General features: G+C 36.2%; 2 protein-coding genes across 3 annotated transcripts; one reads left to right on the forward strand and one right to left on the reverse strand.

The window, feature by feature from the left end:
* Positions 1 to 7,989: 7,989 nt before the first annotated feature.
* LOC140144366 (F-box only protein 4-like) lies at positions 7,990 to 17,264 on the reverse strand. Of its 2 annotated transcripts, none has more exons than XM_072166274.1 (7): positions 16,735 to 17,264; positions 15,500 to 15,711; positions 11,412 to 11,629; positions 10,887 to 10,962; positions 10,106 to 10,305; positions 8,939 to 9,105; positions 7,990 to 8,493 (listed from the first exon to the last, which is right to left on the reverse strand). In XM_072166274.1, the coding sequence occupies exons 1-7, from the start codon at positions 17,071 to 17,073 to the stop codon at positions 8,413 to 8,415; spliced, it is 1,293 nt and encodes a 430-aa protein (XP_072022375.1). In that variant the 5' UTR covers positions 17,074 to 17,264; the 3' UTR covers positions 7,990 to 8,412. The 2 variants fall into 2 exon arrangements, with proteins under 2 accessions (XP_072022375.1, XP_072022314.1); XM_072166213.1 differs by having other exon boundaries at positions 11,409 to 11,629.
* A 226-nt stretch (positions 17,265 to 17,490) lies between these two features.
* On the forward strand, positions 17,491 to 21,872 carry LOC140144515 (large ribosomal subunit protein eL37-like). Its single transcript, XM_072166366.1, has 4 exons — positions 17,491 to 17,588; positions 19,020 to 19,155; positions 20,896 to 20,980; positions 21,733 to 21,872. The coding sequence occupies exons 1-4, from the start codon at positions 17,586 to 17,588 to the stop codon at positions 21,800 to 21,802; spliced, it is 294 nt and encodes a 97-aa protein (XP_072022467.1). The 5' UTR covers positions 17,491 to 17,585; the 3' UTR covers positions 21,803 to 21,872.
* The last annotated feature ends 4,167 nt before the right edge of the window (positions 21,873 to 26,039 follow it).

Raw genomic sequence — 26,039 nt, forward strand, 5'->3', positions numbered from 1 at the left:
GCCACAAACTACAAGCTACATGAGCATTTTTACAGAATTCTGTCTATTTTTTGTATAAAAAATTGCCAAAAGGTACATTTTAACCCAATTTTGGAGTCCCATTTCATTTTGCCCATGTATTCTGAATTAATTCTTTGAAAAATTAGGTACATTCTATGGCAATGTGCTTGTTGCAATGAAAATATGATATGTGTGGAACATCATGCAAGTTGAATGGTGAAAATTGGTGCAAAAATGTTAAAATTCAGAGATTCTTGCAAAATTGGCATTTTATGTTAAATAAAAAAATGAGTGTCCTCTCCAATTCATGCCTCCATTTTTGTTAACATTAAAGAGGAAATATAAACCCTTACCCTACCTGTATAATCTGTGTTATATTACCAATTGATGGGACAGGGCACTGATTGAGGAATTCATTTATTTTACATACAGTAGACCACTTGTTCTTGATACCACAGTTCCGTGTTAAAAATTTGTCCTCTCCAGAACTGAAGTTAATTACTAATTGTTGAAATAAGAAGGATTATATCATAGAATGTGAAATTTGTAGAGGAAGAGTGGTCTTCCTTCTACCAAGGTGGCACATGATTTGGTATTTGTTGCATTTTGCAAGCCTGTATCCACGATTCTGTTTGCAATTTAACAAATGTCCTCCAGCACAATTATGTCATTTCCATGAATTGGTAAACAAACTAAAAATAAAAATTTCAAAGAGCCAAACCCACAAGAAATTTTTGCATTTTATTGCAAATTATGCTTACAAACCACTTTAGTGTTCAAATTATTGTCCAGTTGTTGAGAACACATATATGATATTATTCTGCATTGAACTTCGGTTAGCTAAAAATTGCAATATTCCTAATTTAACCAGAATATTAACCCTGTTTGTAGTGGATTTTAAATGCTGGGGATCTTTTATGCAATAATATTGATGCAATAATATTGATGCAGCTATTTCTAAAGTTAAAGTATGCTTTAGGGTCAGTCCATGTCAAAACAGACTGAGTGTACACCCACCCTCTTGGATTATGCTCTCCTTTGGCTCAGGGGTACCTTTCATGGACCCCTAGGTGAGGTCACAAGAAAAAAGTTCAAATTCAATTTCGTTTCCGAATGGCGGGCCATCTAAGTTTGGCGACCTTGACCAAAAATGGGAATTTAAGGTGTCCAAATGACAAAGCGCTCTCTTTGAGAGGCATTTTCTTCTTAATTAAATCAGTTGTGACCCTCTTTTTGAATGTGGTCACTCACTGGCTGTGTCTGAAATGCCTAATGCCAAAAAGATTGATTTGAATTTCGATTTGGGATTTCAGAGGGGTCAAAATCAGCACTTCATACTGTTCAATCAAATTATCTTTGATTTTGAAGGACCCATGATAATGCCACAGTGCACTTATAGGTCCTAATTATGTTCAGAATGGATTAACCATGTGCCAATGTCTATGAGCAATTCAAAAAAGAGAAATTTCTAGACCCCCTACAGAATTTTAGGCCCCCTAAAGTGGTTCAGCCACAAATGGCGCTTAAAATCGGCAAATTTTGACACCTAATAACTTTAGGTGTACACCAGATATGAATTTCTAGTCTTTTGCATCTGAAAGAATGTAGTCTAATGTTACTAGGAACATAAGATTTGTTTTGTATTTTTTGTGTTTTGATACTTTCAAAAAGGTCGTTGACCTATGAACATTTTTCGTCATAGCGCCCTCCTGAAAGGTCTGACACATAACACACTATACATTTTGGAATCCTCATGACCATACTGAGTAATTTGATATATTACTTGACATAATTGGGAGCATTCTGAAAATTTGACCCCCATAACCTGTACTTTGCATGTGCATCGTTGCCAGGAAGTGCATTTTTGACCCCTTAAAAATCCATACAGAGGATTAGAAAGTAGTTTTTCTTATTACTTGACTCAAGAGCAACTTGAAATATCAGGATAAATAATACAAATGGCTATAAAGTGATCAAAAATATATAAAAATATCATACTAAAATTGGCATTTTGTACCGTATCCTGTATGCATGGTATGTTAGGCAAAAATGACTATTTTTGAAAGCGCCAACTTAATACTAAAACACAAAAATACAAAACAAATCTTATGTTCCTAATAACATTAAACTACATTCTTTCAGATGCAAAAGACTAGAAATTCATATCTGGTGTACACCTAAAGTTATTAGGGTCAAAATTTGCCGAATTTTAAGTGCCATTTGTGGCTGAACCACTTTAGGGGTGGCCTAAATTTCTGTAGGGGCTAGAAATTTCTCTTTTTTTTTAATTGCTCATAGACATTGGCATATGGTTAATCCATTCTGAACATAATTAGGACCTATAAGTGCACTGTGACATTATCATGGGTCCTTCAAAATCAAGATAATTTGATTGAACAGTACGAAGTGCTGATTTTGACCCCTCTGAAATCCCAACTAAATTCAAATCTATCTTTTTTGGCATTAGGTATTTCAGACACAGCCAGTGAGTGACCACATTCAAAAAGAGGATCACAACTGATTCAATTAAGAAGAAAGTGCCCTCAAAGAGAGCACTTTGTCATTTGGACCCCTTAAATTCACAATTTTGGTCGAGGTCGCCAAACTTTGATTGCCCACCATTCGCCAACGAAAAGGAATTTGTACTTTTTTCTTGTGACCTCACCTAGGGAACCATGAAAGGTACCCCTGAGCCAAAGGAGAGCAAAATCCAAGAGGGTGGGTGTACACTCAATCTGTTTCGACATGGAGTGACCCTTTATTATGTGTTAAAAAATGTGTCCTATCCAGAACAAATGACACAGGAGGGGTCTTTTATTTTAGGTTTTCCATGACTAGTACAACAGATTGACGCAGAATACTCACTTATGCATCAGTGTAGCTATTGGGCAGGACAAAATGACTATTTCATGAATTTTTCATGTGAAGATAAAGTTTATCCTTAAAATATGTAGTAATTTTGCACCATTTATCTGGATTAGTATCAATTTACTAATTGTTTTATATTGAAACTGGCATATTTAAGACACTGAAGTGTAAAGGAACATACAACAATTATTACAGACTAAATATGAATAAGTATGAACCCAATGTTGGTTACATATACTCTTTCAAAGTTGTGTATTAAATTGTTTAAAAAATGTCCCTCCAGACGGCAGCTATGTTTTTACACAGCAAAAATTCAATTTAATTTTTTTAATGGTTCCTGAGGGTTTGACGCTCTAATATTTTGAGAATTATTGACACACCATCTGAACTTTGAAATGATAATGAATTTGCATGAAATAAATGAGTTTGAATTTTGACCCCTTTTGGGACTCAATGTTGTCATTTATAATGAAATAGCCCTATAAATGTATCATTATTGATGATGTGCCATGTTGATAACCTTTTATTATATTTATATAAATTAAGTGTTACTGTGATTTGAAACACAATGTACATGACCAAAACTCACAAATTTTATTAGTCAAATTCATAATTGTTTAGATGTTGTTTTTGATTTTGTTGCTGTGTTTCTCATTTTCCATTGTTCCATATTGTTCAATTTTGTAGGTCCTTGCATGTGTACCCAAAATCTGGCTTATGAAATGGTGATATTCAAGTCTTATTTGTGATAGACATATCTTGTCCTAAATTGTAAACCATTGGTTATTTAATAGTAGTTATTCCCATCAGAGCAGGTCAGTCGATTTAAAGATACAAACTTCAAATCTGCGAGTTTTACCATCTTAAGCATCCAGATTTTGATGGTACACATTGCATTTGTCTAAATTATGTTGTGAAATAATATTTACTAAGTTTGTTCAGTAGAATTATTTATTGCTCCCTTGAAATAGAGGTTGCCAGTGTGACATCATTTTCAGTCATCTTGTGGGTTTAATCAATAGCATTACATGTGATAACCTAATGATGAGTACATAGATTTGCACCCATGACAATAAAGGGAAATGCAACTTGATTATAATTTATCAATTTACCAGGTTTTGCCCACAATATGGTGAAAGGCTGATGGCATTAAATTGTTTAATTATCTAGAAATTAAAATGAAAGTATTCTGGGAGGAAATGATTATTTTTCATGTAAAGTGCCTCCTTAAAAATTGTTTGTTTTAATCAGTTCTTATGAAATTGTGTCAAATGAAAAATGTTTTTTAGTTGGTGTGTGTAGGAAACTAGTAATGCACCTTAAATTATTATTGTTAGAGGAACTTGTAATAATATTATGCAATACATGATGGTAATTGTCAAAACGTAATACCTGAATAATGATTCTGTTGCATAAGAAATTTTTTGCTTGTTAATACTGGAATGGTAAAGTAAGTTTCCAAAATTCACTTTTTAAGCCAGAATTGGAGGCTCTACTTTAGTATACATGTAGGTTCAATGTTATGTAGTGACCATTGTGTGAATGAGCCTTCATTAAAAGGACTCAATTAAAAAAAAAGGCAAGTGACAAGGTTTCCAGTGCAACTTGTTTTACACTTATTAATAATTGATGATCTTTTAATCACTTATCAGGATCATGAAAGAACTGTAATTGAATATGACAAATGAGACATGTTCTAACTAAATGAGTGGGAAGTTGCCAGGGATAATCTTTCCAGAAAACAATACAAAAGGACAAGTTCTTTACTGAAATATTGACTTTTTAATGCAGAGGGAGGGGGCAACCCTGGCAAGTTATATATCATTTTAAGGCATATGATTCGGTGATTATCAATCTGCACATGACTCAAATTTTATATTTGCAACTTTCCTCTCATTTGGTGGCAACAGGTCTCAAATGTGTGTATTTGTAGTAATTACGTTGTGTGTAGTTTAACATGTGGTAATGGGTAGAATTTTAGAAACAGAATCCTGTGTGAAAAAATACCTGTCACATTGAATTATGGCAGGTGTCAGAACCATCATTTAAGGGGGTACTATACCCCTGTCCAATTTTGTGCCTATTTTCGCATTTTTCTCAAAAATTATAGCACAATGGGGACAAGTAAGATATGTATGTTATAGGGGCAAGGACTACAACTACTGCACTGGAAATGTTTATTTCAGCACAGACAACAGTTGTGGAGTTACAGTCAAAAATGAGGGGAAACCAATATTTGATCAATAAATCAATAACTACTTGTTTTGAGTTACAGAATTTTCAGTACAGTAGTTGTAGTCCTTGCCCATATAATATACATAAAATACTTGTCACCAATGTGCTATAATTTTTGAGAAAAATGCAAAAATAGGCACAAAATAAGCCAGGGGTATAGTACCCCCTTACGGACAAAATGTGTAAAAAGAAGACTGTAAAAGCAGAATTTGTGCTATGTTTGTCACATGTTTGATGGTTCAATTTAAAGCTAAGTCCCAGCTCTATATGCTGTCAACATGCTTTAGTTTATGTCAACATTATGTTGACATGATGAATATCTTGACATATCAATTTAAAAACACCCAAGAAGTGTCAAACTCTTTAAGGCTGCTGTGCTGCATAGTATTTTCCTAACTGCAAATGATTCCCAGGGCCAGGCAGACTTTAATAGTGGATATAATTATTCAACAAAACTGATGGATTTCTTTCATTTTGTGATTACTTGCCCTGTGAACCAACTTGAATTGAATCCTGGTCCCAATACTGATCCCAACATTGGGATCTCATTTTTATTGACATGTGGACATAAAAATTATCTTGACAACAGCACTACAACTTAAGAATCCAGAATTGTTTTTTTCGGCGTTGGATACAAGACATTTTAAGCGTAGCATTATCAGCTTGCACTACTTGATTTTTGTTACATTTGTACTGTATAAGTCTATGGCATAAAATTGCTATGCATTTCCCTAATTGTGTAGCATTTTGCTCCATGATACTGGCTATGGCCAATGCTATTTTCTTTGGAGGTGATTGCCGGACTATGATGTGATAGAGTCTCAATTACTGCCTAGCAAATTACACATAAGGTTAATAAATCAGAGATTATTGATGTTCAAATTATGATGTATGGTACTATAGCTTTTATTTATACTGTACAGTTGTCTGTATAGATAATAAACTTTCTTGGCAAGTTTTATACAATAACAATCTCTTTTTCTTCATTCTTTGTTTACATAATTGTAAAATATAAAAATATATTTTGAGCACTTTTAATAAATAACGACTAATGTGCATACATTGATGCTTATCGGTAGCATGACTTCTCTCTTGTCCTAAGGGTCGCTAGTCCAAAGGTTCTCTAGTTCGAAGGGTCGCTAGTCCAAAAACCAAAATAAAGTTAACTAATCCAAATATAGAATAAGGGTTAGGGTTAGTGAGCCTTATTCTATATTTGGACTATAGAACTTTATTTATTAGTCTGACTAGCGAATGGTAAATTATGTGTTCGGACTAAGGAACCTTCGGACTAGGGAACCTTTAGATTTATAGAGAGTTGTCACCATCGGTAGTTGGGTGTATGACATAAACTGTTAAAAATTTACTGGGCTTTTCTAGTTGAAATCCATCACCTATAGAAGACATGACCTTATTCTCACACAAAGGAAGTGTGAATTTCAAATGGTTACCTGAATGGGCGACTATTTGAAATACACATTCCCCGTTTGGGAGATTACGGCCATATCTTCCATGTATGGATTTAAACTGGATTAGCCCAATTAGTATCAGTTCATACAAGCATCTTATTATGCAGACCCAGAGCGATTTTTTTACCCTTGGACCATTACAGAGTTGAAAGGCTTGAAATCATACAGGTTTCACATGACAATCAAAGGTAAGATTTTTTCAACAGCTCTAGGATTGGTAAAAGTGAATCCTACTTCTAGAAATTGCATGATCAGGAGCTAAGACAAGGCAAAGTCATAATGCAATGATCAGGCCCATAAACGGGATTCTTTGCAAAAAGTGGACCTAACCCCCCTAAAAATGGCCCTTTTAGGAACTTTTTAATCCCTTATTACCTGTATTTGTAAATTTTTCTCACATTTTTGGACAGTTTTATTTTTTTTAAATAGTAAAAAGTGGATGAGGCTGTGTATGGGCCTGGGAATGATATAGAACAGTATCAGTTGAGTGAAGCACCTTGCTGGGTGCCTTCAAGTATGTGTGCCTGGTGCACTCTGTGAATTTATGGAAAATGTAGATTCAACTTAATTAACTTATGCACCCTCTTGCGCACTAACAAAGAAAAAAAAATCATTTTATTTGGTGTTGAACAAAGTTGAGATGCATAAATTGCATATGGCTGCTAGTCTATTATCACTGACCCTCTGAACATGTCACTGGTCACAAGACAAAGACATGAATATCTTCAGGTCAAATCTGATTTTTGTTGTGCAGTGGGTCTTATTAATGGCTCAGGTAATGGACTGTCTTATAAGTAGATTAAGTACTGTAAACTTAGTGCAAACCTTCAGTGTTATTATTTATTCCAGCTCCAGTTAATTTCCCTGGACTTTAGGATGCATTGAAATAGGTATTAGCATTTTACTTTGGACAATCAATGTAACAGGGCCGTAGTGCTAGTTTTCATGCCCCTAGTGAACATTGGTTAATCCTACCTACAATATGTATGAGGTGTCACTGGCGTTGGAACAGATAATAGCTACCAGTCTTATCTTCCCATTTAATATCCACTCACGTTCCCATTGAAAACCAACAGTGGTAGTGAAATTCTATAAGCATAAGAATTTTCCTATTTAAACAGGTACCCAAATTTCCACATTTCTTGTTATCTTGCCACTGCAATGGTTCCAATTCAGCTCAATTCACCTTCATATGCATAAATGAGGCAGGTATAATCTGAGACCAAAAGGCTAGTTTGCGTCTGACATCAGGGTAAAGGTGCATCGTGATTGGTTGCTGACCTGCACAATACGGCATTTTCAGTCTGGTTGACTGGATGTCAGATGCAACCTACTCCGTTTAATTCACTCTCAGATTATAGTGGGCATTCTCATTTTGGATTCATGAATGGATATCATGTGATCACCATGGAAACCATCCTGCAGAGCTTGAAGTTGATATATATAGGTTCTTATTTTCAAGACTTCTACAGGTACACACAGGCACAAAATGCCATCATGATGGCATCATATGCTGGCAAATAGTAGTGATCTCTGCTACTTTAAACACTTGCAATCTGGAATGTAATGCAATTTTAAAAGGCTTGTCATCTGGAATGTAATGTAGCCAAAAGAAAAGAATAAGTTGATTTTTTTTTACAGATTTTGTAAATGGACCAAGAATGGAACAAGAATGTTGCATTGTAGGTATTGGAGAGACCAATGTAATGTTTCAATTGTTTGTATGGTCCTTCCGTTTGCCAACAGATTCTCTTCAAGACTTGGTGTCAAATGTTTGCATCATATTTTGCATAATGTCCACTCAATCTAATCTTTGTAGGCTACAGCTGACCGGAGATGATCATCTTCTATTTGTAGCCTCCAATAGCCATGTGATTCCTTCCACAACACCAGATAATGTTGACACATTGGCATCAAACATCTGCAAGGCAATAGTGGAAACAAAGTGATGATTAGAGCATTGTGTCAAGATGTAAAGGTTACATATTCCTTAAAAGCCTTAATCATAGATCTATTCAATCTATTCTAAGATGTGACCTGCCATTACGAAATGAGTGCAAAGTCGCAAGTTGGTATAGTTTCAGAACACCCTGGCTACTGCCTTGGTGGTCTTTGTTTCCTTTGTGAATGGCCCATTCACAAATGACATACAGACATACTTCTAGCTTCAACAGGTGCCAGGCAAACAAAGCCCTTCAACTCAGTCAGCCTGAATGTCTTGAAACTACCAACTTGTGACTTTATACTCATTTGTTATGGCAGGTCACATATATTGCCCACTGTACAAGAACTCCCAATCCACTTGACATTTTGCACTTCATATAGCAATTGTAAGAAGTTTTTATTTATTTAATCATTTCATTTACCTTCCAAGTTCTGTTAATCCTATGCATAGCTAGTTGTTCTGCTACATCCACACATGGTATTTTACTGCTTTCACAGTCAGGCACACATGATAATATAAGTAATGGAGCCTTATTTGGAGTCCATCTTTCACTCATCATGGCAAAGAGCTCCGGTCTGCCTTCTGGTACTGTTTGAAAAAAAAAAAGTATGGAGATATTTAGTTTGGCTGGAATTTAACAGATCAGGCATAGCTCAAAACACCTGTACATACAAGAAAGTGGTTGTTTTGGATTCATTTAGCCAAAACCCCAAGTGCTATGTGTTTCTAGTTTGTTTATTTTTCCCTCGGAAAAGGCTGTGCTGATGCATATTTATTTGCCTGCAGTTAAATTTCATTTCTGAAGATTAAAAACAAAACCCAAGCTCAAAAAAATGTGCTTAAAGTTAAATGTAATTTTTTAAAAAACCTATGCGCATGGGAAGCTGAGACAAACCTGGGGGTGGGGGGGGGGCTAATTGCTATCTAATATCCAGGTGTATCGTAACACCAGCCAGCATGCCAGTGGTACGCAATTCTGTTATCAATTATCATGCCGATACAATTTCAGCAGTGCCTGCCCCTCTGGCAGGTATCAATTCAAATGTCAGGCCGATTAATTTTGAAGCTGGACTGGTAGCTTTTTATCTGTCTGACTGATGTAGTTCATGTAGGCCTAAAGCCTTGCTTAAAACAATAATAACAATAACAACAACATCACTGTTTGCCTTACCACAGTGGCATTTTTCTCTAAAACAACAACAATACTGCTTGCCTTGGAACAGTGGCATATTTTTTATCTTAAAGATAAAGATGTATCCATAAAAATGTTGTGATCAAAATCCAATACTCATCTTTTCTTTTACATTGTACATGATCAAAATTAACTGAGACCCACTTTCCCACATGAACACAGTTTAAGAACAGGCAATAGGTACTTAGGGTCTCCTCATAAACTTGTCATTTCAGAACCCAGACTAGGGGTCTCCTCATAAACTTGTCATTCAGAACCCAGACTAGGGGTCTCCTCATAAACTTGTCATTCAGAACCCAGACTAGGGGTCTCCTCATAAACTTGTCATTTCAGAACCCAGACTGACAAACCCCTTGGGAAGTGAAGCAGAAAAGTAGTTGCCATGATTTGACTTACATTCTTCTACCGATGCAGATGAGTCAACAACAAATATGAATGCATCTGTACCACTGCACAAGTCTCTGACGGCCGGGATGGGCTCATATTTCAGATCAGTCTCATCACCATCTGGGTTATTGCTAGCAGCTGTTGGTCTTAATAACTTATTCCTGTCTGCTCTGGTTGCATTTGGTATGTTCACATTTGTTCTGTCTCTCCTGAAAAATTGATCAAGATTATTCATTAATATTATAACAATGGTCTCTCCTGAAAAATTGGTGATGGTTATTTATTATTATAACAATTATATGGTCTCTCCTGAAAAATTGGTCAAAGTTATTCATTATTATAAGAATGGTCCATAACAACATGCTTGTATTTGCTTGCTTGAAAATTTTTTGACCTATATGAAATAGAATATGGAATATGCTTTTCTAGATGGTTGGATTTAAACATGGGGGGGCACTTAACACAAATGACCATACGGGTATGCTCCCCCGCAAAGACTCTTGATTTTGTTTTGTTTTTCAGCTCTAAAAGACCCCAAAATTGCTCATTTCTCATATATCTGGTTTTTCCAGGAGATTTTCAACCAAAAAGTCAAGAAAGACCCTTGATTTTGACTGTTCGCAGCTCCAAAAGCTCCCATTTTACTTGTTTGCCATCAGCTCCCAAAGACCCACCTCCTCGAAATTCCGGGGGAGCATACCCACCATTTTTTTTTGATGTGCCCCCCCTGGATTTAAACTGAAAGTAAAATAATATAATTTAGACTCATCAAATTGATTGTAGTTCTTACTTTGTTCCAGAGTACAGGGTGATAAGTCCGAGTTGTGCTTTGTTGTTCATTGAAATGTTGAAGCCTGTGCCAACACCTGAAACCAATAATAACAAAATTAGTACAAATGAACCATTGTCGATTGTCTTATTCATAAGATATAGGCCTGGGGTATAGGTAAAGATTTTTATTTCACTTTATTCCCACAATAGCAACATTGCCATTACACTGTATTACTTGTCACTTGAAGAAAATGGTCTGCTTTATTTTTTTTTTCAAAATTTAAAACAAAACAATGAACCCTCTTAATAATTTGCACTTACTGATGTATTTCTTTTGTCGACAACTTGTCGTCATGTAAATGTCAACAATGAAAATTCTACTTGACAACAGGCCTAAAAAATATATGTTTAATAACAAACTCAGTCAAAAGCTCAATTTTGATACAACTGCGCAATCTTAATGCATTAACATATGTTTCTTAGTTGTCAGCCCAGAGAGCATCAGTCTATTTATAACAGATAGATCTATTCAAAATACAACTACCTGGTTGTGAAGCTGGAAACATTCCTTGATATTGAAATATGCCCGACTCATCGTTACCGATTAGTTTGTGAACAATTTTTGATGTATCTGAGTCCAAGCCAGGCCCAAACATGACCACCTTAGGTGCTTTGTGAGGTATGAATGACCACAGGAATCTTGGAATGGATAGAATATCAAATTGTTCCTGTCTTGCACAATGGGGGTTGCATCGCATGTATCTATGGAAACAAAAAAGAAAATACAAAATGTTGTAAATTGACACTATAGTATTGCAACTGAAGGGACAAGTTTTCAGAGATGGTATTGACAACTTAATAATGTGCCAACAGTGCAGAATAATTTACCTGTTTAATAATTTGAAATATGTTGCCACACAGTGTCGACTTCCTATTCGATAAATATAAATTTAATACTCCGTTGGTGAGCGACAGGCGACTGGTATTTCACCGAACGCAAGAAAAGGAGTTCTATCTGATTGGCTAGCAATCGATCGCTTAGGTCGCTTAGTAGTCAACTACAAACTCAAAACTGAGCATCGTATTCAATTCGATTGAAATCGATATTCTATTATTGCCGTAGATAAAGAGAGTGATAGTGTGTCAATAATGTACATTGTATTGCAGCTGGATTTTACATGCATTCTTTTCTCAAAGAGTTGAATATGATCAAAATCTTTACTCAGGATTTCAAATTTTTACCCGCAAATTGCAGTTAAACATATCCACAGCAAAATACCGGTCCTCACTAATTAGTGTATTTAATTTCCAGTTAGTGTATTTAAGATAAAACCTGACAACAAATAAAATTTTCTTGCAATAGAAATATCATATGGGATACTGATATGGTAGGTCGCAACCGCCTAACGTGGAGCTGCTACTGCCGTAGCTGACTTTTTGCTCCGTGGAGCCAAATTGACCAATCATGATCATGTTAGAGTTTTTCATTACTCGGAGGTAAAACTGACTAATTAAGTACGACTTAATCATTACGTGAAGCAAATTTATTCATTAAGAATTTGCCAGACGAGCGTCACGTAGTTGCAAGATATCCTCGGTCACGAAAGTTATGATTCAAAAAGTAGTTTATGAAAAGTACGAACTGACTTATTATTAAGATGGACATGCACTCATAAGAAACTCATACAGTATTGTACATAACTATATAGCTAGGCAGAGTGGTGGTAAACTATGCACACAGTTCTGCGATCTGCAGTGTATCGCCGGGAGCTAATTTGTATAACTTATGCGGTGTCCCTGCGTGAATTCGACCTTCAGCAAACTGCAAACCAGTTCGGATTTACTTTATATACTAGTAGTAGGCCATACATACTGTAGTTACTGTCCGTTTTCCTATACACAATACTCAGTGCGCTCACACGTGACCTCTACAAATAGTTTATGTTAGAAGTATAGGCCATTGCCTAGTTGACGCGTCACTACTGTGTAAAAAATAACCGCCAATATTTAAAGTATTCTCTGAAATTCTAGAAAATATAGTTTTGTAACATGTCCTAAATTTTAGCTAATTTAGGTGTTTGGAAATATTGGTACTTTTGTACCAAAAAATATGAAGAAATTATTTCTAAACCGTGTTAAGTCATTAAGCTTCTCATTTTCAAGAACGCTGGTTAACAATAAGCAGACTATTGTCTCATTTCAGTAAACAAAAGCCCACAGTATTGTTACCTTGCGTTCGCTTTATAATCGTTCACCCAACTGAAACTATAATACCAGCTCATTGCTCATTGCACAGGTAAAACAGACACAAGTGCAGTGTGTATTTAACCAGAGAAGATCTGATGTAACATAGTTGAGCCGTTTTCATTGAGTGTTATCTTGGTTTAATAGCTTTTAATAGGGTTTAAGTCCTTCAAAGGTCGTGGTGAGTTCTACTGTAAACATGACTGCATCATGATTATTTTTAAGTCAACAACATTCAACAATATGATCACCGTGATAGTATGAGAGTATCAGTACCGTGGGTGTCAGTGATCCTGGCCTGACACAGTAGACAAACAAACAAACAAACACGCCACACACATGACACATGCATGCAAGGTAACATTGACTTTGCTCGAGAAACGCTAGCTACGAATTTGCTCACGGATGCCCTCGCATTCGTAGCTAAGCGCCCTCGAGTATCTGAATGCAGTGCGGAATAAACATGTAAATAACACCGTATACTTAATACAATAGGCCACTTACTGCTTCAATAAGCATACCCTCAAATACCACTTTCCACATAACATGACCTACCAATTTGTTACTATACACGTTCCCAACATAACTCTCAGTAATATCAGATTTCAAGTGCAATTGCGTGGATATTTCATCACTAAAATTGCTCCCATTTTTCCATTGATCGGCGATGATTCAACTGTCAGTTCACGAAATAAAATTTACTGTTGTTTCTAGTTTGTAATTTCAATTTCCCTAGACATGTGTATTAATAAACAAAACTCTTAAAAATAATAAATTTTTCTAATTGCTACTGACAGTATATCGGAAATTACTTCTTCATTAACTGCTGATTTGTTTTTGGACTATTTTATAAGACTATATCAATATTTTGTATTGTTAAATTAGGTTTGTACTAAAAACACTAAAACTAATTGCTCATCACGTGAGCCTGTTACGTCGATAATATTCTCAACCCCACAAAACGTTATTCAGTCATTAATAAGCACAATTTACGTGTGTGAAATGCCCTCGTAGGTTAAGACTGTTTCACCATCAGCACGGCGCAAACGGCTACAATAATAATAGCATGTGCAGGCCGGATCCAGCTCTGAAAAACTTGCGAATATTTAGCTGATATTTCCTTTATAATGTTAGGATCGTATGCATCGAAAGTGCAAACAGGCAGGTAATAGTACAATAAAACTTATATAATGACACGCTTATTAATATGTGCTGGTGAAGTAAGCCAATACATAGCATTTTTATCAGTCATGTCACTTTGTTTATATCCCGATGCATTTTTATACACGGGTTCGACCGATATTCAGTAGGAGCAGATTCTAACGGTCAAAGCAAGCTTTGACCGTTAGTAAATATTTCGAACAACATTGACTATACACTAATCAAACAATGGTATTGATCCTGTACAACTGGTCGTGGTTTATTTACAATCGATTCATTTAAAATCCCCATAGTAAACATTAATTTTGGCAAGAGTTTTCTCTCTCTGGAACGAGGATGCATCCACTGGCTCCGGCGTAATGAAAAGATCTAACATGATTGGTCAATTTAGCTCCGCGAAGCGAAAAGTAAGCTACGCGTAGCAGCTCCACGTTGTGGCGTTTACGGCCAGCCATATATTGATCATGCGAAAATCGTAAAACATAGAATAGAAACAGTGTGGCAGGTGCTCAAAATCTCAAATTGTATGCTTAGCCTGAGTTGCACGGCCTATCTCGAATAAAATCACCATGCGTAGTTGTTGAAAAACGTGAGGATTCATCGTACTATCACGGCAATTTTTAACACGAAGATATAGGGATGATGACGGTGTGTGCCAGTGCAGTTAAGGGGGGTACTACACCCCTCGATAAATTTGTGTCTATTTTTGCATTTTTCTCAAAAACCAATAACATAGTGGTAACAAAGGTAAAAGTATATTATAGGGGCAAGGAATCCAATTACTATGTACACTGGAATTTCAGTGACCCAAGACAATCGGTTCGTTATTTATGATAAGAAATAAGGTACCGCTAAGATGTACCTCATTTCCTATCATACATGATACTGAACCGCTTGTCTTGAGTCACTGAAATTTCAGTGTAGTAATTGGATTCCTTGCCCCAACAATAAACATAACTTTTGTTACCAGTGTGTTATTATTTTTTGAGAAAAATGCAAAAATAGTCACAAATTTAACACAGGGGTGTACTACCCCCTTAAGCAGGTATGGATCCAAGTTTTTGAAGGGGACATATTTGCACTAATTTATTTAAACTGTGCTCTCTTTCCTCCTTTTTATCCCCAGACCTGCTTCTGGGTGTAAGACCTTGTGTGATCGTACATTATAAACTGTTTTCCATGGTAAAAATCTCACAAATTTATAACAAATCTAAAAACACTTCTTACATTTCTTTGTAACCGAGATCTGAGTTCACATCTTCATATAAAGCAGGATTGGAAGTATTGCCGAGCTCCGTCCATGATGATTTCTCCTTCTTCAGAACATCTCTCCAGAGTAACTCATCAGCACAAATACTCTGGCATTGTTGACATGTAGCACTGAGTCTGCAAATGTCCGATGCATTCAGGTATGAAAGGATGTGTAGGTGAACTTGTATCTGAAGAGAAACAACATAAATCATATAATGTACTTGTATGAAATCATATGCATGTGAGTATCGGGTTACAAGTTACAACAAATAAAGGTTAAAGCCACTGATTAGTCAAAAAGTAACAAAAATATTGTATGACTTATTTAGTGCAATAGGTTAAAAGGGCCGCATTTCGTGATCCACAGCCTCATCCCATACTTTTCTCCAAAAAAAATGGAGATTTTTATATCACTGGAAACCTCTGGCTACATAATGTTTCTATACAAACAATTTCTTGCAGACTAATTCGTTTAGCAAAGATATCGTGAAATTTGAATTTCGTTCTGGTGCACCAGAACAAAATTACAACACATTGTCTGGAGCAGTGTAATACACATAAATCATGCATACTGTAAAAGTCAATATTTTGAAGATTTTGTCAATTGCACAAGAATTAAATTTCGCGGTTTTGATATTGATACAATAGAAACCTAATGCAAAAGTTTATTTTCGCGATTTTTTATTTTCGCGATTTTATGTCCACTCGCGAAATTCGCGAAAATAAAAACCTTGCGAAAATTTCTACTTTTACAGTAACTCGCAAACGCATAATCGGAATCAACTGAAATTTTAGGAATAAGCTTTTTTCGTGGATATCTACTGAATAATGTCATAAAAAGAGGATGCTAGGATCACTTAAATACTATGGAAATTTATGGATCATTAGTTTCCAATTGGACACCTCAAAAAAGGTGTTGTATTTGCTAAAAACATTGTTTGACTATCTGAAATCAGTTAAAAATCATGTGGGATTGTTCAGTACAAGTCTTGGCAAACAATGACAAGCATTTGTAAATCACCATTTCCTCTACAAGCGAAGCGAGTCAAGATATACGACAAGAGACTACTAAATATTTCATTATTATCATTATTATTAACTTGAAACTGTTCTAAAATCATCGGAAAGGTTAGTAGTAGGTACAGAGATGCTCCAAATCTTTTTAAAGAAAAAGTGCAAAATGGATTATGGTAGTTGGTTAAATTACTTACTGGTAAATGAAGAAATGGTATCCCAGCGATTCCTTTCTCATGCTCAGACTGCTTCTCAGTTCTCTCTGATTCTGCACTTCCATTTCCTTCTTCAATCAAATTTGAGTTTGACATGTTTGAAGAACTTTCTCCACTCACTTCGGATGTTGTGGTACATCTGGCAGTCCCATTCATTGTGTCAAGTGTCACTGCATATGTGTCTGAGTACAACTGCATCATGTATTTCAATGACACATCTAAACCACTTCCAAGATCTCCAGCAATGAAACTGCTTCTGTCTGCCTCTTGTTTTGCTAAAATGTTTTGCACATTTGACAAAGTTTTCTCGTCACCAAACATATTTATGATATAAATGATAAATCTCTTTTCAGATCTAAAAAGCGTCTACGTTAAAGAACCAGCAGGACTCAAATGTTTCCTTTCCCAAATCCTGGTCCGGTCTGTCAGTGTCATCGGTAAGCTTAATTTAGATGCATGTGTCATTCCAGATACGTGTACGGATCCACGTCATGCACGTGGAAGTTTGTTTTGTAAACAAAAAAGTCAAAGTATCTCTAGGATCAAGAATACAAATATTTTTAAAAGTAAACAACAAAAACGAATTTTTCAATAAAAAAATCTAAAAATTATTTGTAAAATAATATCCTTGCTTTACAATGCTTTAAATATGAAAAAACTGTTTTGCAAAAGAAATTACCAGCATGTATTTTAGATTTAATTTCATTATAGGTAAAAACACAATTGACCCAGTTTCCAATCAATTACAATTTACTTCCGGGTTAAAATTTCACGCGAATGCACGCGTTTTGACGAGATTTGGTCTTTTGCACCGAGGCCATTACGGTACCAAGATGGTTAGTAAACCCCGAAAATAAATCCACTTTATCCGACTGAATGAACCAAATAAAGAGTATCATTTTAAACTGAATATAAAGTTAAGATACTAAATGACAATTTGTGGTTGATATTTAGTAATTGAAGCTCTAGGTTTTGATCGTGTAGAGAATTTAACATACTACCCCGTGTCCATATATTCCTCGTAAATTCTGTAGTACATGAGTAAAAGCGAGTAGGTACAAGTTTAGCGTTCTACAATCACTGAATCACAAACAAGCCTCACTCAGTGATTTTAGGCACTAGAACACGATCGAATTCGGTGTTGAAATGAGCAAAATTGTGCGCTTAACACCATTTCCATGCATTGTTTCACGTTTTAAATAAATAGCGCCCGAGGGCCGAGCATTGCCGAGGGGGTAAAGTATTATTCAGATTTCCTTTTACAAATTAAGCGTGCACTGCTAGCCGTCCAGCGTATTATTTTACACATGGTCCAATGCCAATGCACACGCTTGACGTCGCGCACGTATACGCGATGCGATGGTTAATTTGTAAAAAGAAATCTGAATAATACCTTATCATTCTTTAATTAATTTAGGAAGGTCGAAAGAGGTCCCAAATTTCGGCATGTTCCAGTTCCAATAATTGAAACTCCCGGCTCCGACCGGGAGTTTCAACAGGTGCGGATGTGTATGTGATGTGCATTTGATTCACATGCATACTTATTTAGATGTTGGTATGAAGAAATCGTTAGACGTTGCTCCAAAAATGATTGCAAAAAAAAAACACATTTGTTATCATTTTGTAATCATTTTGTAAACACATTTGTATCATTTTTCACCACAAATATGATAATCCGAAAAAATTTGGGCCAAAAAACCAAATTTACTTTTTTTTATCCAAAATTTTTTTGCCCAAATTTGACATCTCGGATTAATTCATATCAAGTCTCTGGCATTCCAAGTGTACACTTATACTGGTACTTTTTTAAACCAACAAGAAGCCCATAAGTTTCTGTAATTCAGGCAGGGTTAGAGTTAAAGGAAGTCTCTGGCAATCACAACATTTTGCCTTTTATATGTAAGCATGAATCGTGTGATTATATTTTAAACAAACTCATATAAATTTGCCATAAAAATGAATAAAAACAGCGGTCTGTCTCTCACGCGATATTCCAAATTCCCTGGCACTGACATTGTCTAGTGCAATGACGTCCCAGTAATACAATGAAGGCTGACAACAATTGTGCACAAATAACTATTACGCCATTGCACTAGAAAATTCCGGCACGGGAATTTTGAATATCACTTGTTGAGAGCCGACTGTTTTTGTTTGCTTTTATGGTCAATATGAGTTTGTTACTTTGTTTTAAGGGGGTACTACACCCCTGTGGTAAATTTGTGACTAGTTTTGCATGTTTAAACCATGTTTATCATTTTTCTTTGCAGACGAAGGGTACGTCAAGCTTTGGTAAGAGGCACAACAAGTCTCACACCTTTTGCAGACGATGCGGTCGTCGTAGTTATCACATCCAGAAGAAACGATGTGCTAGCTGTGGATACCCATCCAAGCGCATTAGGAGCTGTAAGTTGAGATTTTTGTGTTCCATATATCCAACTTTGCTTACCGTACAAGTTACAATATTGCTTACATATGTACAGATCTATAAATATGTACCGGTATCTACTCTCAATTCCAGAAAAATACAACACTCATTTTTTAGGATAAATAAAAAACATATATGTTTATAATTGATATAATTAAAAGACTAAAGAGATTCGAAAATGTGTTTTCCAAAAATTAGAATGCATAATCTGGAATTAGTGCACAGCGGTACAGGTTCTGCCTTTGCGAGCGCAATCAGAGGATTGTGAGCGCACAATCAGAGGATTGCAAGTTTGAGTCCCAGCAGTGCCATGGGTAAAGCCCTTTATCTCCCTTGCCTGTCTCTACTTGTCCATTGAGCATGCCTTGGGCATTGTATGGCAGCTGACATATTATGTTATTGATAGTGCAGAGATGTCACTTTTCCTGATTTATCAGGAATTCCTGATTTTTTCCCCTGATTTTTGCCATTTTTAGCCAAACATTCAGGATTATTTTTGGCAATGAGTGAGTGGCTATGCTTTGCAACTTTCCGATTTTTTTTTCAACAAGCAAGTGCTTCTGTAGGCAACTGAAGGGTTGTAATTTAATGCCACGCCACCATTATTTGTGGAGTGGCAGTACGGTACTAAACAGGCCTGGAAATAAGTCCGTCTGAACCAGGAGCCAAACATTTGGAAAAGCGGCTCCTGGTCCTGTAATTTTCTAGTGAACCAGGAGCCATTTTTAAAAAGCCAGGAGTTATTTTTTTGAAAGTATCAAAATGCTTATTTTTGGTATTTCTACAGCTTTCGATGCTCACCTGAGACATTTAGATCCATGTTATTTGTTTTAATCTTATTATATTTTAACAAATAATAACAAGTTGTAACAATGTTATTTTATCTGAACAACAGACCAGTTAAAAAACCACGAGTCTTATTTATTTTATTTTATTTTGTTTGAGTCTTATTTATTTTATTTTGTTTTGTGTTTTATTCTAATCTATTGTAGTTATTTCACTTTATTTTATTTTATTTTATTTTATTTTATTTTATTATTTGAATAAAATTTGAATCCAATGACTAAAATCAGGGCTTAATTTGGCCTTACCCGTTTTTTTTCATGATTTTAGGAAAATTGTAAAAAAATCTAGAAACAACCATCGGCAAAATTCAAGATGGTCGCCTTCATGATCGCGATCATCGTGATCACCTAACCAGAAAACAAGGCAAAATACTGCCAAAATTATGAGCCCTAATGGCAAATATCAAGGAAAATTTGCAAAATATTAGGTAACTAAAAGATAAGATTTGGGTGCTGCATTTTGTTGAAAATACATTGGAAATGGCCAATATTTTGAGTGGAAATGATATTGCCTGACGAACTTTTACTGGGCCATTTCCTGAGCACTGAGGCTGAGCACTGAACTCGACAAAATGGAGCAATACTGGTCATATATACCGGGCGCAAAATATAGATTTTCTGTGGCGCCTGGGCGTGTAATTCTGGTTGGATCCAGGCGTCAAAACTCGGTAACCGTAGGGTAAAAATCGCTCGGCGCCTGCTTGTTTCCAGGCTTGGTACTAAACATGAAATCGGGTTGATTGTGGCAGCGGTACCTGTATAAAAAGGAATGTTTCGCTCAAAATTATCCATTAATGTGTTACTCTGCCAAACTAATACAGGTGATCAATATTCTCATAAATCATGCATATTAATTTTTTTTTATTCCTGCAGATAACTGGAGCTTCAAGGCCAAGAGAAGACGTACCACTGGCACTGGTCGTATGCGCCATCTTAAGAATGTCCATAGAAGATTCCAGTAAGTTCATCAGTCTAGCTGTTAATACTCTTTCTGTACGGTCTCCTTTAGTTTGTGTTTAAGTCAAACTCTTTTTACTTTGAATGTGTATGAAGAACATTATAAACATTACATGAATCAACTTCAGTGGTCACAGAAAGGAGGTGCATCAATTTATGAATCTCAGTTTGACAAGTTTTTGTGTAGGTACATGTAGACCCTAGACTAAATCCATCACTGGGGCAACTCTACATTTAGTTTTCTCAGTCATCAACCCTGACAGTTGACAAATGAGGTAGACCTGTGGAAGAAATTTCTAGCCTGTTTCATCACTTTCATGTTGAAAATATTCCTTCATTTTGAGGAATGTGAATATGCTGAAGACAGTAGCAAGTGATCCCATAGAGCAAATTTGTGTGATGTTGGAATTTCGAACACCTAGGCATTGTATTCAGGGCCACGATTTGTCTTGGTTTGCGAGAATCAAAATCGCACTTACTGTATGATTTTAATGTTGGAATTTCAAACGCTAAGGCATTGTGTTCAGGGCCACGATTTTGTCTTGGTTTGCGAGAATCAAAATCGCACTTACTGTATGATACAATGAGAGAAGTTGATTCTTGCAACCAAATCATCTTATCAGTAGTACTTGTAGTCTTGTACTGTACAAAACTGTAAAAGCTTGTGTCACCACACAAAATTGTCCTTTTAATTTTAAGGATTTTGTTTTAACCAAAACATTTTTCTCTTCTTTTCTTCTTCCACTTTTGCAGGAATGGTTTCCGAGAAGGGACAACTCCAAAGCCCAGGCAAAGAGGTGTAGCAGCAGCCCCCTCAAAATAGATAAATAGCACTTAAAACTATAGACAAGATCTGTGAGAAATAAAGTATGGACTTTGGTACATAAAATGGACATGGTGTGATATTTGTGTTATTTCAAGAAAGTGAAGATATGTGTTTGTAAGGTAATTGGTGGAGATCAAAATTTAAAACAATTTTGTGGGGAAAAAGTAGTTTTAACCTTTAATGCTGGTTTTATACTTTCTGCCGCTTGCCACTAAGGTTCTCACCAATTCCCAGGTACCAGAGTTTGTCCTTCCTTGGCCTACCCGGGTCAAAATTCACGGGTCAAAGTACCTACAAAAAAAATTATAAACAAAAAAAGAAGTTACGCCCTAAATTACTTGTTTTAAGGTTGGAAACCAGAGAAATACTGAGCACTAAAAAGCTAATTTTTTTTTCTTCAAAGTTGTACATTTTAATTACTTTTCCTTCTATTGAACAGCTAGCATACTAATTCAATGTGTCCCTGCCTGTTCAATAGAAGCAAAAGTGATTAAAATGTACACTTGATTCAAGTATTTTTTAATTGGTATGAATATTTCTCTGGTTCCTAACCTTGTTTAATAAGTACTTTAGGGCCTATAACTTTTTTGTAAAAAAAAAAAAAATTCAATCGGGTTCCCGAGTACATAATTACTAGCTAGTTGAGAGCCCTACTTGCCACTGAGCGGCGTGACACTTCATCATGCCGCTTGTCTTTTCTGCAGCGGCATGACTATGAAAATCGCTTTCTGTTCGTGATACGTCAGAGTGGCTCTGCTCGAGTTGATTTGAATTTGATCTGCCGCTTTGGTCAAAGCGATGGAGTGATCAATATATCAGCTTGCCACTGGTCACCACTAGCGTTTCTGGTGCGTCTGCACAGTGAAGCAAAATCGTACAAGCGGCAAGAAAGTATGAAACCAGCATAAATCATTAAATGGATGTTGTGCAGAGATATTATGGCCATGGCAAATGGAATTCTGATGAAAGTTGGTCCATTGGTTCCTGTTTCATACATAATTTGGATTTAGGGAGGTGGGGACTACCAGGTATTTCATTATTTGACATATTTTCAATCAAGTTTCATAGTGAAATATTGTGGTAGAGCATTGAAACTGCATGAACAAAACTACCTACTTGCATTGAAACTATTATTAGGGGTAGTCACAGTCGTTGTACTGATGGACCCTGCGCCACTTGTTGGCTGCAAACATGGTTCCGACATTTTCTAATGACGGCGGAATAAATGTAAAGCGTTTTGAGGCTGGTTACGGCATAAAGCGCTATATAAATATCTACATTTATTAAACTACATAACAACCTTCATAGCCATTTATCTCTAATTGCACTAAATGTGACTTGGGGCCCCTTTTTGAACTAGCATCCTAATGTGAAGTAATGACCAGGTCATACCTTTGGTAACTTGTAGCACCCTCCGTCTTTGTTCAGAGATGGCTGGTTGGCCCTGATGTGGATGGCCTCCTTGACTCTTCCGCAGATATTGCGCCAAAAGACAAAACTGAGAAAAAGGACGTAACTGGTCCAGTGTACATTCATTCATTCATTTTATTTTTTCATCATCATCAATACATACATAATCAGCATAACAGATATAAACAATGTTGAAAATAATGATGTGATGAGGTAGATGCATTACAAAGCCAAAGGCCTGAAAGACAATGCATCACCTTAATATATAAGTTTAGATATTTACACAAGAAAGAAAAAAATCAGTATAAAAACAGAAAAAAAACAACGAGACAATACGGAACCCATCTTGAATATCACTTGTATACATTAACCAGGCAAATTATGCAATTTTTTTAAAAAGTGTTTATATGTAACAACTTCAGTAACTTTTACAATAGAGTAAAAACAGAATTATTACATGAATGCGATAATCAAGAGTTAGTGATCACCTTTAATGATTCCAATAATACCAGTTTTGAATTTGGAGATGCAATTTGCTTCTTTGACTTCCTTTGGTAAGCTATTCCACAGCCTAGGGCCAAGTGACAAAACATTAAGTCGATGGTGATTCCATACCAGGGGCAGACTACAAGAGGCACCTGTAAAGAATCTTGCATTGGAGAGACTGAACGTTCTCCCAAGACCAGATTTCTTGAACACAGATGTCCTAGCACAACTTTGTCAGAGGTTTCCAAACATCCACATAGAGTCACCGGCGGGCCATCACATCGACCTGGACAAAGTCCAAATCTTGGATAGGGAACCCCGCTGGTTTGAGAGAGGAGTCCGGAGGCCATCCACATCAGGGCCAACCAATCATCTCTGAACAAAGACGGAGGGCGCTATAAGTTACCAAAGGTCTATGATCTGGTCATTATGTCACACTACAAGAGTGCACGATGGGCTCATTCCACTGACGAAGGCTGAAGTAGCAACAGCTAAAAATTTCGAAGGTAAATATATTTGTATTGTGATCAAGAGTTTAAATCTTTCTATAAGATGTGGGTCTGTTTTTTCAAGGGTTGGTCGAATTATGCCAATTAAACAATTTTGTTACACCTAAAAAAGGTAGTATGCCAATAGGTCTTCCTCAACAACTTTGAGAATCCATTGGTAATATTTAGAAGGAAATTTAAAAAAGTGAAATCCCTTTGTTATTGGGCAAGAGAAGTCGGATACCCTGGAGAATAAGCACGTCTTTGAACCAAGTTTAATTTCTTTTCTAGATTATCTGTCTTGCCATTTTGTTTTGGAAAGCACTTGTTAATGAGTGTGAAGTACAAACCCCCCCTGTTTCAGTAGTAACAATTATGATCTTTTTGCATAGGCCTACTGAATATGGAGCAAAACGGCTTCATGCAGATTAACAATGCCTATTAACTTTAAAACCCATTTTTGAGCCTTTTTGAAGATTTTTGGATACAATTTCTAGACTTTGCAGGCGCCTGCTCGGCCAATAAAGCATTTTTCCCAATTATAATTCATCAGGGTGACTTTTCGTAATTCTTGTTTATCATCATGATTGAAACAGAACACATTTCATGACGCGCATTTCTTATTTTACGCGAAGAATGTAAAAAGAACGCGTTCATAATGACGGCCGTTACAACGGGCCGCAACACTAAATAAGCGTCCCATAGGATAACGTGTGATTTTGGCCTACTTGAGCGCCATTCCTGGCGTCCCTGCAATACTTGGCAAAATAAATTTGGTATCAAATTAAAGCTCTGTTTCTGTAGATTCCAAAACTTTTGTCGGCATATATCGATGACCGTTGACTTTTTTCGCTATTACGCAGTACAAAAAATATGGCCTAAAAATATACTAAATTCACCACTCACATTTCAAAATCGGAAGTTGTCTTCATCCGCCACAGAGAATTGCTTTTGAGATAAAATGTCCGGTTTTTTCTGCATGTTATCATTGAAGACACTTGTCGAATTCATATGAGCTGATATTGAGTGATTTAAAGTGAACATGTCGGTAGATATGGTCGCTACAATCTCATACTCACTATGGACTATATTAGCGAATTTCGTTCTTACATAAAATGCGTAGTGATTTAGTGTTTGCCCCTTATAAGGATTTAAAAGTTTTCAAAATCCACATTTGTCACTTATTAATTAAATTAGAGAAAATTTGTAGCTCAACACCGAAAATTTCATGTCTCTGCGACATTTCGCTCAAGAGATATGTTGTTTTAAAGATCAGTGCCGAAACGCGGAAAATCGAATATTTCGACTTCCTCCAATATGCGAGAGTTTGCACAAAACTCACTAAAACTAGTGACAGACAACAATTTAGGGGCTGTGCAATAATTATGAGCCCTGGGGAGGGTAAAATTGGGGGGGGCAAGAAATTTTGGCGAGCTGAAAGGGGGGGCAAGCCATTTTGGCCAGCCGAGGGGGGGGCAAGCGATTTTGGCACACATTCATGGGCGCTTTTAAATAAAACGCTCTAAAAGGCTTAGGAAAACAGTGCTTGGAAACGCTTTAATATGCAAATTTTCCTGAACGCTGCGCCATAACATATATCTAGACCATTTAAGGTTTGAAAATTGGGATCCCAAAAATTTGGCATGTGTAAGGGGGGGGCAAAGATTTTTTGGCGGGTCGAGAGGGGGGCCAGCGATTTTTGGCAGGCCGTTTGGAAATGTTACCCCCCGGGGGAAAAATAATTATTGCACAGCCCCTAAGCTATAATGTATCATAAATGTGGATGTGGTAAATTTTGGACTCAACAGGGCCGAAAAATATGTTTTGATGAATCAATTGTGTGAAAATAT

Source organism: Amphiura filiformis, chromosome 1 (genome assembly GCF_039555335.1).
Source record: "Amphiura filiformis chromosome 1, Afil_fr2py, whole genome shotgun sequence".
In the NCBI taxonomy this organism is placed as follows: domain Eukaryota; kingdom Metazoa; phylum Echinodermata; class Ophiuroidea; order Amphilepidida; family Amphiuridae; genus Amphiura; species Amphiura filiformis.